This window comes from Olea europaea, chromosome 17 (genome assembly GCF_002742605.1).
Source record: "Olea europaea var. sylvestris chromosome 17, O_europaea_v1, whole genome shotgun sequence".
In the NCBI taxonomy this organism is placed as follows: Eukaryota; Viridiplantae; Streptophyta; class Magnoliopsida; order Lamiales; family Oleaceae; genus Olea; species Olea europaea.
The window spans coordinates 22,231,962-22,248,222 of record NC_036253.1 but is presented as its reverse complement, the minus strand read 5'-3'; the positions used below and the strand labels follow the sequence as shown (position 1 = coordinate 22,248,222).

At 33.3% G+C, this 16,261-nt stretch overlaps 1 protein-coding gene across 5 annotated transcripts; it reads left to right on the top strand.

The window, feature by feature from the left end:
- The first annotated feature begins 8,592 nt into the window (after positions 1–8,592).
- On the top strand, positions 8,593–13,866 carry LOC111365424 (ribosome-recycling factor). 5 transcript variants are annotated; one of them, XM_022985954.1, is made up of 10 exons: positions 8,593–8,774; positions 8,916–8,987; positions 10,011–10,263; positions 11,785–11,931; positions 12,076–12,191; positions 12,285–12,376; positions 12,651–12,672; positions 12,788–12,856; positions 13,437–13,535; positions 13,615–13,805. In XM_022985954.1, exons 3-10 carry the CDS (start codon positions 10,038–10,040, stop codon positions 13,693–13,695), a joined length of 852 nt encoding a protein of 283 aa, XP_022841722.1. In that variant the 5' UTR covers positions 8,593–8,774; positions 8,916–8,987; positions 10,011–10,037; the 3' UTR covers positions 13,696–13,805. The 5 variants fall into 5 exon arrangements, with proteins under 5 accessions (XP_022841722.1, XP_022841721.1, XP_022841718.1 ...); XM_022985950.1 differs by having other exon boundaries at positions 8,595–8,774; positions 11,776–11,931; positions 13,615–13,866; XM_022985952.1 differs by having other exon boundaries at positions 8,595–8,813; positions 11,776–11,931.
- Positions 13,867–16,261: the final 2,395 nt, after the last annotated feature.

Below are 16,261 nucleotides of genomic sequence, written 5' to 3'. Positions count from 1 at the left end.
ACCCACCGGCCAACATTTCCTCATGGGGAAGGTAAGTTCGCTTCCTTTTTTTTTTTTTTCTCCCATTAATCTTTGAACAATGATGTTGAAGATTTATTTTATTTGAACTAGTGGTAGAAATCTTTATAAAATATATGAAATTACTGAAAATGGCATTTTGGTGGTGTTTTTAGGTCGGAGATTGCCAGAAAGGTGGCTGGTGGGATGGGGAAGACGCCTAGCATCTTGGGCCATCTGGAAAAGACGGCCCAGGGTCTGGGCCCTTTTTTCCATTTTTTTTCAATTTTCATCTTTTTTTCGTTTTATTTATAAATATAAATAAAATTTTGAATAAATAATTTAAATACACAAAAATAAATAATGGACATTTAAATAATAAATAAATGATTATTTAAATAATGAATAAATATAAATAATCAAAATAAGTAATTAAAATTTAATTGAAATAAATTTCTAACATTTAAAATAAATAATTAAATAGTTATGTTTAAATGTTCAATAAATAATTTAAATAACCAATTGAAATAAATAATTAAAAAATAATTTACATAAATTGACTTCTATTATTAAATAAACAATTACAATAAATAACTAAAATTAAGCATTCAACAAACAATTAAAATAAATGTTAAATAAACAAATAAACAATTAAAATAAATAAGTTAAATAAACAATTGAAATAAATAATGAACATTTAAATAATAAATAAACAATTTAAATAGCCAAGAAATATAAATATTAAAAATAATTGATTTAAATAAGTAATTAAATATAAATAATAAAAATTAGTAATTAAATATTAAATAAACAATTTCAAACAAACAATAATTATAATTTAGATAATAAATAAATAAAAATAATCAAAGTAAGTAATTAAAATTGAGATAAACAATTGAAATAAATATCTAACATTTAAAATGAATAATTAAATATTCAATTAAAAATTAAAATAAATATTAAATAAAAAACTAAAGAAATAAAAATAATAATTACATATTGATGTTTAAAAGTTCAATAAATAATTTAAATAACAATTGAAATAAATAATGAACATTTAAATAATAAATAAACAATTTAAATAACCAAGAAATATAAATATTGAAAATAATTTATTTAAGCAAGTAATTAAATATAAATAATCAAAATGAGTAATTAAATATTAAATAAATAATTTCAATCAAACAATAATAATAATTTAAATAATTAATAAAATAAAAATAAATATTAATAATCAAAATAAGTAACTAAAATTGAGATAAACAAATTAAATAAATATCTAAAATTTGAAATAAACAATTAAATATTTAAGTTTAAATGTTCAAAAAATAATTTAAATAACCAATAAATAAACAATTGAAACAAATTAAATAAAGAATTGAAATAAATAATAAAGAATTAAAATAAACTATTGAATAAATAATTTTACAAAAATTAGTTTTTTTCTTTTTATAATTTGTTGTCTAATTTTTAACTGCACTCATTTTCTTTATTTCATTATTTGTTATTTCGTGCGTATATTAGTTACAGTTTGGTTAGTTGAATTTTGTGACATTATGTTTTATCCACTTTCAATTAACAATGTTCTAACATTTGAAATTTTGCAGAATGGATTACCATTTGAACGCCGCTATAAGACAGGTTTCTGGCATAGTTACGTTGAGCTGTAACTTTGTCAACTTCACAGCAGTGTTGGATTCATTGGACGAGGAGCACGCGAAAATATTACGTTGATCCTGCTTATGACCCCTGTATTTGCTACGCTCTGTATGGTTTTCTGGACAATTGATCGATTCATTACTATGTCAACTACTTAAGCCAGTTGATGAAGATGCCGTCCACTGTGATCTTAAGGGCAAGGTTGATATATTTTCCATAATCGAGTTTGCCCTTATCATTGGATTGAGATATACGGGTGAAGAGGCAGCGATGGCCCATGTTTCGACAAGCAAGAGATTGCTAAATGATTATTTTAATGGGCACACGACAGTGATACTGGCGCAGTTAGAAGATGCATTTAGGCGATGGGACCAGATTTCTGACAAGTTGAAGTTGAGGATGGTGTTTATACTTGAGAGCGTACTAAGGTATCATCACAGAAAGACGTAGATTGACGTTTTTCATTTGCAAGTTGTTGATGACGTTGATATGTTCAACAGCTATCCATGGGGACAGAGATGCTTTGTCAATACTTTAACGTCTTCAGGAGGGGACATTCGATACCTAGGAAGGATAAGCTCGAGTGTAAGTACGATGTATATGGCCTGCCTTTAGCTTTGCAGGTAAATGTTTAACATAATGAGTTATCTATTTTTTTTTATTAAATTATACATATAATAATTGTAATTATTGCAGATATGGGTCTATAAGATTGTCTCCATTCTAGTTGATCAGTATGTGAGGGAGGAGATACATGCATCCCTTGGATGTACAGGTGGCGACCACAAGATAAGCCCTTTGCAAAATAGTTATCGGCTATCCTCGACGTTCCTGTGGTGCGTATTATACAGTTGCATTTTTTATTGTATGTCATTTTCGAAATCTCGATACGTGGTCAGTAATTCAATTAAATGTCAATATGTCAACTTGAAGTCCTCACTGAGCTGACACTATTGATCGAGGAGGGGGGTCAGGCTTATATCCATAATCTGTTGAAAGTGCGTGTTGCTTGAGAAAGGCCTGAGTCATCGTGGATCGGGATACGGTATGTTAATTGAATATAATCTGTTGATTATTATTATAATTTTTGAATTAAGTTATTTATTTGTAATGCTTATTTTTAGGAGCGACGTCAATTATCACCTCCGTCGAGGGTGTCACATTCCCCGAGGCTCCGCCGAGGGTGTCACCTTCCTACATGAGATCACCGTCTCCTGCGTCCAGACACATCCCACGTTGATCTACTGCACGTAGTCAGAGTGCTTCCATCAATGATATGTTCCAACCTATGATGGAGATCAGAGGCGACGTAACTAACTTACGAGGCGAAGTACCTAACTTACGACGTGATATCGGGATAGTACAAGTCGGTTTAGGATACTTTCATGCTGAGGTTGTAGTGATATGGGCGACATAGCATGCTTGCGTGGGATTGGCATGTGGGACTGGCAAGTATAGGGATGGAGGGGGTGGCAGAAGGATTGGCGGCTATTAGGACGGAGGGACTAGCGGCTATCGAGATGGAGGGGGTAACGGAGGGGCCGATGGTTATCAGGGGCGAAAGGGTCAGATGGGATATGTTGACTCGTCGTGGGCATCAGATGATGCATTAGCTTCATTTTTCGATGGCCCGATGGAGATGGAAGATCAGGCCCCGATGAAGACGAAGGTGGAGGTGGAGGGATTACCCGAGACGAGGAGGGTACCAGTGGCGGAGGTCGGGAGGGTGCCGAAGGAGGAAGAAGTACCCGAGGTCGAGAGGATGCCAGAGGATGAAGGGGTACCCGAGGCGAAAAGGGTGAGGGTATCGAAGGAGGAGGGATTACCTAAAGCGGAGGGGCTATCAGAGATGGAGGTGGTGAGGGTGCCGAAGAAGAAGGGGATACCGGAAGAAGGGGTACCGGAGGTGGAGGTGGTACCATCTTAGACGTCAGACTCGTCGAACGTAGTTTTTGTGTCGGAGGGGAGGAAGGAGGTGATCCCGATGGTAGGTGAGGGGATACTGGAGGTCGGGAGGGTGCCGCGTAGTGTTGACGTACCTGAGCTGGTGGTTGGCAAGAGGCCGAGGGTGCCATCACAGTACATCGTTTCTCCCTTTACCATGGAGGTCAAGAAGATGATGTTCATCAATGGCACGTACCCCAATTTATTTAAAAAGGTGGACCACGCCAAGTGGAAAGCGTTCGAGACGGAATGGAAAGCAATTAGGCGCTGGCACATCTATACTTCTTTTAACAATTTCTTTTCTTATTTTTTCAGAGCCAGCCACAGGATTGCTCAGAAGATGATCTCGAACGCTTACAAGTAGTTTCACGACATCACCATGATGTAAGTGAAATAGTAATATTGTTATTTATTATGTATACATATTTTTGAATTTTGAATTTATGAAATTAAATAACTCATTTTTTAATTAGTGTTTCCTGATATAGCATATTGACTTCGCCATGGATTTGCTACGAGATTGAGCTGAAAGACATCCAAATCATTCAACATTCCTGGCCGACTTATATTGAACACTGAGTTCATACGTGCCATTAACATTGAATACTAGACACTCTCAGCTATAGGTAACGAGTACACGGTGCCTACATACATGATGGAGTGGGTCGTAGAGATGTGACTAAGTGTCGGGGGAAAGCCATGGGAGGGTTGTACACATCTGTACATATCGGTGTGTGTGAATCATCACTACATTGCAGTGGAGATTGTATTCGTCGACTCGACTATATATGTGTATGACCCTAATCATTCATGTCTGACACAAGGTCAGCTCGAGCAAAATTTGGAGTCAGTATTTGTGATTGTTCCCATGCTAGCTAAACGAGTGAACATCACTGTGTAGAGCAGATTGGCCACCATGCGAGACATGACGACGGCGAGGCAGCAAATATCGTAAGTGTTTGTAATTTTTTGTATTTACAACTTACATTCTAGTTAGACGATAATGTGCTAATACAATATTGTTTAATTGTAGGGATGTTTGCGGCATGTTCGTCTTCAAGTACATAGAATTTTTGAATGTAGTGCAGAAAATTGATACAATCAACCTTAACATGGATACAAAATTGGAAAAATAAATTATCATGTGATTTATTTGAATTTAATGGTAATCTGTAAATATTAGAGTCATGCTTTTTTAAATAATTGTACATATTGTAATATTTAAATATTGTATATTTCATTCATTGATTTGTAATTACGAAATAATTGTAAAATGTATATTATTTATTTAATATTTAATTATCGATTTTGTAATTTATATGTTTATTTAAATGTTTTGTGAGGTATTTATAATGTTTGTGTATATTGAGGAGAACACACTGTATTTTAAAAAATCTACTTCAAATACTACGAAATTAATTAATGAAATATTAAAATAAAAAACTAAATCTAATAATTAACATAAATAGTATGCACAAATAATTAATATCAGTGTTATAAATAATGTTATATAAACTTTAATTACACATTTATTATGTTGTCATGTAGAGGGATCTGACTTGTACAAAATCTTCTAGTATGTTCTGTTGCACCGCACCTGCCGTACTTATGAGGTCGAAAAATTCTCTCGTCGATGATATTCTAGACGTACGTGTACATCCAGGAGTACGTGGGCCGACTGCTGGTTGCAACAAGTTATTTAATGAGAGAATGTGATCAGGAACTTTCCACTCGACTTCATTCGGTACATGAAATATGGTTTCGACATACGCTGCTCTCCAAGAACCAGTCGTATAATAAGCACTGCATAAGGTGTGTGGTGAAATTCCTCTTTACATAACCACTGCCACTGTATGTGTACATGAAAAACTTTCCAACTGAAATTGTCTATACGTTCACGTGTTATCATTCAAGTTGATAACATCTCACGGAGAAGCGAAACTATTCCTGTGGTTTTATATATACATTTCTCGTCACCTCTAGAGTCTTGAAGAGTTTATCTTCCTAAGTTAGGGTTAGCACACTTGTGCAACTCTGTGATTCCTAACATTGATCATGAAACCACTGTTGCAACTTGTCATGAATATTCTCAAGCACTGCGAGAATCGGTAACTCTCGATCCTTCTTGAATAAAGCATTGAGCGACTCCGCATTGTTCGACGTCATTATGTTGTATCGACGTCCTGAAAAATGTGATCATGTTCAATGTTCGATTTCCATCTTTGGTAGGTACTCCCATACATCATAAGATTTACTTTCTATTTCAACCATGAACTTTTCAAACTCTTGAAAACTGTAAGCCTCTGCAACTCTCCAAAACAACGTGACGATGCTCTTACTTCGATACTTGGTCTTTAGATTTCACTGTATATGATATATACATAACCATGATGTGCCTTTGGGAAAACTTTCGATGATTCCGTTAATTATTGACTGCCCTTGATCGGTTATGAATGCAAAGTTTTCGACATCCCCAATTACTTATCTCAACTTTGTGAAAAACCAACGCATCACCAGATCATTTTCTCCGTCGATTATGCCGAATGCAAAAGAGTAAATTTGGATGTTGCATCTTTATATGTTGTAAAAATCAACTTGCTCCCGTATCTCGCCTTAAGGGTTGTACCGTCAACTAGGATTAGGGGTCGCATTGCGTTTCGAAATCCTCGAACGCATTGTCCAACGGCATAAAAAAATACTTGAAGCGATTCTCGTCATATTCTCAATAAAAAATGTAAATCCAATATTAATTTTTTCCATATTATAGCAAAATCTGACCAATTTAAATGAACAATAATCATAATTTAAATAATTAATTAAATATTAAATAAATTGACAAATTAACAATTGAATTAAATAATTAATTAGACATTAAATAAGCAACTGATTAAATAATTAAATAAACAATTGAAATAAATAATTAACTAGACATTAAATAAACAATTGAAATAAATAATTAACAATTAAAATAAATATTAAATAAACATTTAAACAAAGAAATACCTGACCAATTTAGCATAACTTTACTCGGTTGAACCCATTAAGTCCTCCAATGTGCATTCTTTGGCCTTCCAAGCTTTCTGATAGCTTATGACCATCTCGTACTCTCGACGAACATCATTAATGATGTTCGAAGGTTTGTAGATCGTTCATGGGTCCTAAAACTTGTGCATTACTTCTCGACCAATGAATCATGATCGGGTTTGTCTGTGATCATTTCAACGAATACCCACTTCGCAAGTATGTTCCCGTGCATACTTACGAATTACAAAGAACTCATTCGTGTCCATTTTCGTTGCTCGCAAATGCCAAAGGTAACTGTTGTCAACGCAAACAGTTGTGTAAGTCGACTTGTTTGATTTCTTCACTTTAAACTTAAAATTGTGCTTCAAAGAAATTCGTCGAACAGCTTCCTGCAAATCTTTCTTCGCGTTGAACAGTTGCTCGACGTACAAATCATCATCATCGGGGACTACACGCGAACAATTAGAGGACCGTGCACTCGGTCCAGCCTGTGAGCTCCCACTCGACTCATGTGTCGACGGGATAAAACAATCAAATTCTTATTTGTAAAGTAATTATCTCTTTTGTTGTCTTGAACTACCGAGCAAATTCTGTGCGTAACAGTGAGATCATAATGAGGAGTACGGTCTCTGGAATAGCCACAACATCATCTCGAACTATCTCCACTGTGTCCCAAAACTCATTCACATTACGATCCCCTCCATCGAAATCTTCGTGTTCACATTCTTCTTTATCAAAGTTACGCAAATAAGAATCGCACGTTTCTAGTTCAATTCAATTAAAACCTTCATTTCAATTCCAGAAGTAATCATTATAGGTGGAATTGAAATGGATATATACTCGCCCATTAGAAATCTTAATTCCATGTCGTACTCATAGGGATCGACTTTGAGCAAGTTCTATATCTCATTATACATTTCTACATATGATGTACTTGATGTTAGCACAACTGCAGTATAATCATGTCTTTCACTCGTCCATTTCCACACCCATCAATCATTTTCATTCTTTTCAAATTCACCAAAGTAACAAATCGGGACACCAGTCGATCCCATATATGTATTAGGAAACATCATTTATTAAAAAAATTGTAATTAGGGGGATAAAAGGAGGAAAACAATATGCTAGGCACGACAAAAATGGAAAAAAAAAAAGGATAAAAATGGCTCGGAATGGTCTAGTCGGTAGTCTTTCTCCGCTTTTTCGATTTTGTGTTAGTTTTTACCGAACATTTTTGCTAAAAAAAAAAAATTATACATCCGTTTAAAACTGTAATAATTTATCCTTATAAAATTATACGTTGAAATAAGACTTAAAAATTCAAACAATGTACTAATTTAACTAAAACGAAATTAAAAATAAGTATTTATACTTACCAATTTTGAGTACCGGTTGTGAGTAATATTTTTTTGTTGAGCATTTGATAATTTTGTGAAATTTCAATGTTCAAGGAGATGAAGAGGAAATTCCTTTTTAACTTTGTTGGAGAATCTGATAAGGAAAGTGGGTTCGTTTTGAAATTTAAGTAGGAGTGTTTGGGTTTATTAATTTTTTTAAATGAGGGTATTATTGTTTTTTGAACAAATAATATGTTTTTGTAATTAAAAAATATAATAAGGGCAAAAATAATATTTAATCTTCAAAATTCCCTTTTGGTGAATGACAAAAAAAGGTTGGTTAATGTGGCAAAGTAGTAATTTAACTTGGTTAATTTGAAGCTCGTTTGGTACTCTTTTTTTTCAAAAATGTATTTTTCTCTTTTTAACCACACATTCTTTCTTAAAATAATATTACAGATAAATTAAATTTTATTTTTATTTTTCAACCATATATTTTTCATCAATTTAATATTTTAAATTACATTTTTACATAAAAATGTTCCAAGCACTCTCGAAAACTAACGAATGAGGCCCACTTATTTGTACACTTATTTGTATCAAAATAAATTCAATAGCGTTTTACTGTTTCTTTCCTATTTTTCTTCATGTGTAATCCCATTTTACCCTTTTACCCTTTGCAAAACCAATTGAAATAATTCCCAAAAATCAAAACTTTTTACCCTAGCCGCCGCCGGACCGCCGACCACCGACCGTCCTTACTGCCACTCCTGGTTTGCCGACTTCCGTCTCAGCTTCTGCCGACCACGAACCGTAAGTAATTTGCTAATTTTCCTCCGACTGTCCAACAAGGTTACAAGAAACTCTTTCAACTTTGGGGTTTATTTTTGTTATTCAGAAAATGGTTTCTCAGTTTTTTGGGATTTTTTTTTTTTTTTTTTTGTTTAATTGTAGGTGAAGCTGAATCATTTTGTCATTTTGATTACTTGAAGTATTGTGATACCGCTATTTGCTATTCTTACGGAGGTATCTGGATTTTTTTGGAAGTTTCTCTGTTTTGGGTATCTGGGTTTGTCGTATTTTCCGCTTGTAAGGTTGTTATGCATATTTTCAGAAAAAAATAGCTTAATTTTCGAGGTGAAAAATTTCAGTTCTAGATGGTTGTAGGAAGCTGATCATTTTGGGTTCATTGATTTTGAGCTTGTATTGAAACAAAGCTTGGATTTCATTTTTAATTAGAGAGCGTAGAAGGGAGTGGAGGGGTTAGGTTTGATTGTCCAGGCATTCACCCTTCATTATTTTCCCTGGAGACTGACCTCAAGTGGGATCGAAAATCTGATATGAAACATAGTTTCTGAGCCTGTTAAAAGCTCATTTTGTAATTATAATTATGGGTTTATGAATTGGTTAGACTCAGGTGGATTTATGGTATTTAAATAACATGGGGTTGAGAGATTGGCAAACTTAAGGGCGCCGGAGAGTTTTTCTTTTTTATCCTTTTGATGATCATCTAGCTGCTAGTGCTAGTTGGATTAGGTACTGATGGTTAGGAGTTGAATATTTCAACTACGATTTATAAATACCTTGTATTAGGCACTGAAGGTTGGGAGTTGAATAATTTAACTACAATTTATAAGTACCTTTATTATTTGTAATAGCTTTTAGTAGCTGGTTTGAAATTTCTTGTTTTGTCTCCTGTTTTATGGCTTTTCCTTGTAATTTAACATTAAAAACTGACCAGATCAAAACCCATGAACTGAGATTGATTAGCAAAAGAAATGATATTTTAGGGTTGATGATTTGATTACACAGTCTTATCAGGTTCCCAAGCTGAATGTAATTAAAGGTGAATAGTATTTACCTAATTATTTGAAACATTGTTGATTTTGTCATTTTATAATATAATTTTTTTGTATAATATATTTGTTTATTGTTTTAATATTAAGTTTTAAGGTAGCAATGTGTTGCACAATACACTATTGAATTTTGCATTTACGTTGATCTTGGGGGCCTAATTTATGGACTTCGTTTCGGGCTCGACAATTGCAGGACCAGCCCTGAATAGAGGTGAAGAAAATGGCAGTCTTACTTAGAAGAGCACTAATTTCTTATCGGCACATATCATTTGCTCTTCGAACCAGCTCTCTTCAATCCCACCGTTACCTTTCTTACTTAATTTCCACTTCTCCTTGCAATACGCACCAATCTGCCATAATTAGCAGCTTTTTGAACGCTCCAGCTACGAATTTCCTTCTATTTGGATCTCGAAGAGGCTTCGCCAAAGGAAGGAAACAACCAATCAGTAATGTCTCTTTCTCTTGTATTTTTGCTTTTTTGGACTCTTACTACTTTGTGTGAATTGATCTTGCGGTTTAGTACCATGATTTTATTGAATTAATTTACCTATAGTATGTATTTTGCTAGTGTACTTGTGTCTTTTAGAATTATTAATAGTCTAGTTTAAGCCAAAGAAGTAAAATTTCAAGCTTGGAAAGTGTAGCGTTTAGCATACATGTGAAAGCTAGTCATTTTTTTCTTTATTTCAATCTCGAAGAGGCATCCCAATCAAAGGAAACAACAAATCAATTCTCTCCCTTTCTCTTCTTTTTTTGATTTCTTAACACACTAATTTGTATTTGAATTAAACTTGTGGTTTACACAGCGACTATCTTACTGAATTTGTTTGGTCCCATACCTCTGAGGTAATTTACCAATAAGTATGTATTATGCTCGTGTACTTGTTTAGTTTTGAATTATCAAATTTGAAAGGATTAAGGAATAATGGAATTTAGTAGAAGAATGGATAAATGAGTGCTATCTATGATGGAGCCTCTTTAGCCCAGGGCACAAATGGTAAAAGAAAAATAAAAATCCTAATGTACTAATTTGCTGCCCATTCCAAATATGAAATTTTAGTCACCTCCTGTTATGAGTCGTTACCCTCTGTAATCCCATTATCTATTTTTATGCTAAATCAAAACCCAAAATCATTCAGGTTCCCAATTCCCTTTATTTCCTACATGTCCACAATAAAGTATATCACCATTTCATATATTTTTCACGATTATTGTGTCTGAGGATATGGTAGGGATTTTAAGTTTTTGTACTTACATTAGAGTTTTGAATTGAATATGCTCTTTTAATACTGCTTATAGTACATAGCTATCTCCTTCCTCTCAAATAGCCAACACTAGGTATCTGAGTCTTATTTATTTATTTATTTTTTTTTCTGAGATTTCGATGATCTTTTTCCATGAAAGAAAGTTTCAAGTCAATCCTAGTTTTTTTGGGCCTTTTGATGTCTGAAATGCAATTTTTTTTTTTTTTTTTTTTTTTAACTGAAGTTTGTTGGGATTTTTGAGTTACTGATGGTTTGATGGTTGATATTGTATCAGGACTCTGAATTCTGATATAAAGAAACTGAATATATTATTACTAGGGGTGATTCTTTTTCCTTTATTTGCTTAATTATGACCATTGATTTGAGAATGAGCTTCAAATAGCATTACTATCATCTGTTCTTTTATTGTTTTAAATTTTTTTTATTTTTAATTTTTTCAAATTCTATGTGCAGATGAGTTAACAATTTATGATTTTAAATTGTCATTGTTTATTTATTTTTCTGAGAGTACTAGCTTGATTTTGGTATTCGGCCACTGAAAAGGACACAAACATTTTTCTAAATTTTTGCCCAGTTAATCTATATTCAATGGGTATTTGGTTGGTTCTATATGATGTACAGCTTCTGGTCTTATATAGATGGAGTTGATTTACTTTACATCTGAGGTTTTATTTTATTTTTTTATTTTTTGAGAGGAGCAAGATGAAGATGAGGAAGAGCTGGAGGACACAGAGGAAGATGCAAACCTAGGGGCTAACGTTAAAGCTGCTTCAATCTCTCAAATGGAGTCAGCTGTTGATGCACTGTCACGTGAATTGGCTAAATTGCGAACTGGAAGGGCATCAGCAGGTACGATAATGACTTGCTAAGTTGTCATTGTATTGATGCATTTGCTTAACAGTCAATTCATCGGCTGAAGCCCTATGCCATGCTGCTTTAAACAATAACAGGAGGTTGTTTAGCATGCTGACCTTTTATGAAATGCATTTGTAGGGATGCTTGACCACATTATGGTCGAACATTTTGGTATTAAGACGCCTCTTAACAGGATGGCTGTTGTCTCGGTGTTAGACCCAAAGACCCTTTCCGTGACTCCCTATGACCCAAATGTAATATGTTATAACTTCATCCAGATCAGTGCCTTTATTTATTTTTCAGGTTATCTAGCTAAATTGGATAGTTGAGATTGACTGATCTTGCAGGCCCTAAAAGAGTTGGAGAAAGCTATAATTTCGTCTCCATTGGGTTTAAATCCTAATACAGACAACCAACGATTGATTGTACCAATACCTCCGTAAGAATTCTATTTCCTTGAAATAAGTTCTGTCATTTTATTTTTACTTCTAGGAGTGAGGTCACTTCAGCCTATCGATTAGAAACATTGTTGAGAAGGATGCTACCTTACTTTGAAGAGGGGAACAATTTCAGCTAATGCATCAGTTTTCACCCTTAAATTAAGTTGCTAATAAGTAAATTCTCGTTTTTATGGGCAGAAAACTTTAGTTTGTGTAAAATAAACTTCTTATACTAATTTGCTAATTAATATTTTTCATGCTTGCAATGGGCAGAATGACCAAGGAGCACATACAAGTGAGTCTTGATTACTTTCTTCTCTGTTCAAACTTTCATTGTGTTCATCAACTTCTAATAACATAAGATTGTAATAAGAGCTAATAATATTGATGCCCTAACATCTCTTTACCAGGCTGTGTGTAGGGTGGTTGCCAAATCTTCTGAAGATGTTAAACAAAGTATTCGAAGAGCCCGCCAGAAGGTATTTTCGCATGCATACTTCTCAACTTCTATTGTGCAACCTATATATTCAAGTAGCTGATTTCATGTCATTGTACTGAAAAAAGGTTCCATATCCTTCGGCTTCAGAATTTCATGTGGTGGAGGCAAACCGAAATAACCACTTCATTCTCTGCTAAACGATGCATTCCATTTTCACTTTTCTTTTATTATTCTCTTTCAAGTTGCAGTTCTTGCCCTCCAAATCTCCAACATTGTGACTTGCACATTCTTTATCTGAAATTTCTTGACACATAAAATAGAATGAACTTGGGAACCATTACTTTCTCAAGTGGTTAATCATATTTTTTCTCATGAAATTTCTTTGCTGTGCGTGGCTTAACTTTGAATAATAATATTGTCACTGGTAGAAAATAATACTTCCTTCACAGTTATTATGTTGCTTATATCTATAATTATAATTTTACGTATGGGCAATTCCTTAATATCTTGTTCATTCGCATCCTGTTCGACAAAAGGCCCATTTGTATACAATAATCGCATTGTAGCGGGTTTAGTGGTAAAAAGTGTGATTCGTTCTATCATGAACTTTCCATCTGCAGTCATTGGACACTATAAAGAAAGCAGTGCCCAAAAAGAAGGACAAAGATAAAGCAGGTTCGAGTATTTCGGCAGACGATGCAAAAAGATTGGAGAAAGAAGTAAGTTATATTAAGCTGCCGATGAAACTCAGTCTTCGAAAGATTCAATTTTAACTCATTTGCCCCTTCATGCTCTCAGATTGACGACTTGACTAAAAAGTTCATCAAGACAGCCGAAGATATGTGCAAGGCCAAGGAAAAGGAAATCACTGTAGGATGAAGGTTGACTTTCAGTACTACCAAATTTCATGTACATTACAATTTTCCATCTTCTAACAGTTGAGGTTTAATAAGTTAATATTTATGAATTTGATTGTTTCTGTGGATTCATTTGAGGAATTCTACTGTTTGCACAAGAGAAAAAATAAAATTAGTTGAATCTATTTCCTTAGTTTGAAAATTTTCGACTTCTTTAACTGAGAATTCAGTAGTATGTTGCTGGAGTTCAATTTTAAAATGTCTGAGAATCTTTACTCGTGATGGCGCCAGGCTCCTCTCTTGTGCTTATGTCATCGATTTTGAGTTGAAAATCACAGCATTTGATAAGCTTGAGCCAAATCACTGGTACTTCAGTATGACCTTAGAACGTGTCAGTTATGCACGAAAAGTTAAGAAATTTATGGGGAAAAAAATAATGGATTGTGGGGGCAGTGTCAAAAGGTATTATATGTTTCAATTTCATCGCAGCACATTCCTCCTTGTCCACTATCAGTGGAAATGAATCTTTGCTTTATTCACCTTAAAGAGTGACAAGTCAACCATCTCTTGGCCGGCTTTTGGGGGATCGATTCAAATTTTTTTTTCCTCATATAGAAAAACTTTCGCCTCTATCCCTAAATTGAGAGGGGCCAAGGTGCCCGATCTCTAAATGAGTCAACTATGGAACGGCTATCGAACCGTATGACTCCGACTCTCGTGGATATGGAATTGAGATGTACACAATCGTTTTAAGCTCTTTTACAACAAATGGGTCAAAGTGAAAATCTAAAGAATGGTAAGAATGACTACCATTTCAAGTCTCGAACAATAGTTGTCCAATTGAATTGAAGTTAAATTCATTTTATTTTAAGCCCCTGTTGGAGCTCAATTCTTGCTTTCTCATTATTTTTTTCGACAATATTCATTTTTAACCACACATTCTTTATTAAAGTAATTTTACACGTAAATCAAAAAAATTTCATTCTTTTTTAACAACACATTTTGCATTAATCACTATTTCATAATATATTACTTCAATCAATTAATGGGGTTCAAATGGTGCCTAAGTTTAACTTAATCAAATCAAGTTAAAAATTATGAAGCAAAGCAACTTTCGTTTAAAAAAAAAAAAAAAACAAAAAAAAAGCTCTTTTCATCAACATCACATTCCAACATTGATTTAAATGCTATACATTCGCACAATATTCATATGTATCTATCCCAGTTTAAACCTATCCCTAATACAATTTCAAATATTCATCCCCATAATTTTATTAAGAAAGGAAAAAATGAATATGAATTTACAAAAATGGTTGAAAACATATCCGTAAGTCAATTACCACTTTTTAATGCAATGGCAAATGTCTAAGTACATTTTTGATCTTGAACTCTATGGACAGAGTTTTTAGGGAAGAAAAATAGGGGTATTTTTATAGGAGGTCTAGTCAAATCATTCAAAACTTGTTTAGGCCCAACTTACTATAAAAATGTTTTTGATGCCTTTTTTAGGTTAAAATGTCCAAATTATCATTGTATATATTGTTGAAATATCCCAAACGCCCTTAGTATATAATGATCACAATGCCCATTTTTCAAATTATAACAATTAATTTCCCTACTTTGCCTTTTTTTTTGAAATTCCAACTTTCTTCTTCTTCTTTAGTTTATCTATAATTTTGTATTTCTTTGTTTTTATTTATTTTTTATCTAGTTTTACTCGAAGTATAAAAAAGCACATTCAAAGAAAAAACCCTTATATTTCTGCATTTTATATTGGTAAAAATATTCTTCTCATTTTTAATTATTTTTTAAACTTTTAGTTTTTTTATTTGTAAATATATCTATTGCCATTTCTGTTTATTTAAGTATTTGAATTTATTTTTCGATCTCAAGTGACTTTGAAAAATAGAATCTCGTATATTTTAATTATAGAATCGAAATGTAGGTTTTAAACGACTGTGGTCGTTTAGTCGTTTAAAACCACTGTAGAAACGACTGCAGTCACTTTAGATTACTATAATTGATTATTTGCTAATTTTCTAAAATTTTACTATTCTAATTATATATATGGACTCAACAATATAGATTGCTATATTTTATGGTTGTGATTTTATTAATGATAATGAAGGAAAATGGATATGGAAACGAAGCGGGAGTGATGAATGGTGGAAGGAGTTTCAATATCTTCAGATACTTCATCCCATGATCCATATTGTGAAGTGCTAAACATTTGCAAATTTGATTCATCTTCACATGAAGTTGAGATAAGATTGCTTCTACTTGGAAATGGACAGTTTTCAATTCCCATTAAAATTACTTCAGACAGGCAAGTGCAATGGTTACTATCTCTCAACAAAAAAATTCTCATTGTCCAATTTGTGTAATCCTTGTGAGCAAAGATCTAGTTGACCATCCATAAGAAGAAGATAATGATTCATTTTATCAAGTGGAAGATGAAGTTCATTGTGAAATGCAATATAAAGGCAGCAATCTTCATTGTGAAATGGAACCGGATGATAGCAATGAAGTTGATTGGACTGAGAATATTAATTGAGATGAGTTGGAGAAATCCCAAGACAAAATGTGGA

Bases quoted from the DNA above. Each gene is read 5' to 3' on its own strand.
- LOC111365424 (XM_022985950.1), top strand. From the start codon at position 10,038: ATGGCAGTCTTACTTAGAAGAGCACTAATTTCTTATCGGCACATATCA. The intron at 12,857-13,436 runs GTATTTTCGCAT...TTCCATCTGCAG, and splicing joins TTCGAAGAGCCCGCCAGAAG to TCATTGGACACTATAAAGAA. The intron at 13,536-13,614 runs GTAAGTTATATT...TCATGCTCTCAG, and splicing joins CAAAAAGATTGGAGAAAGAA to ATTGACGACTTGACTAAAAA.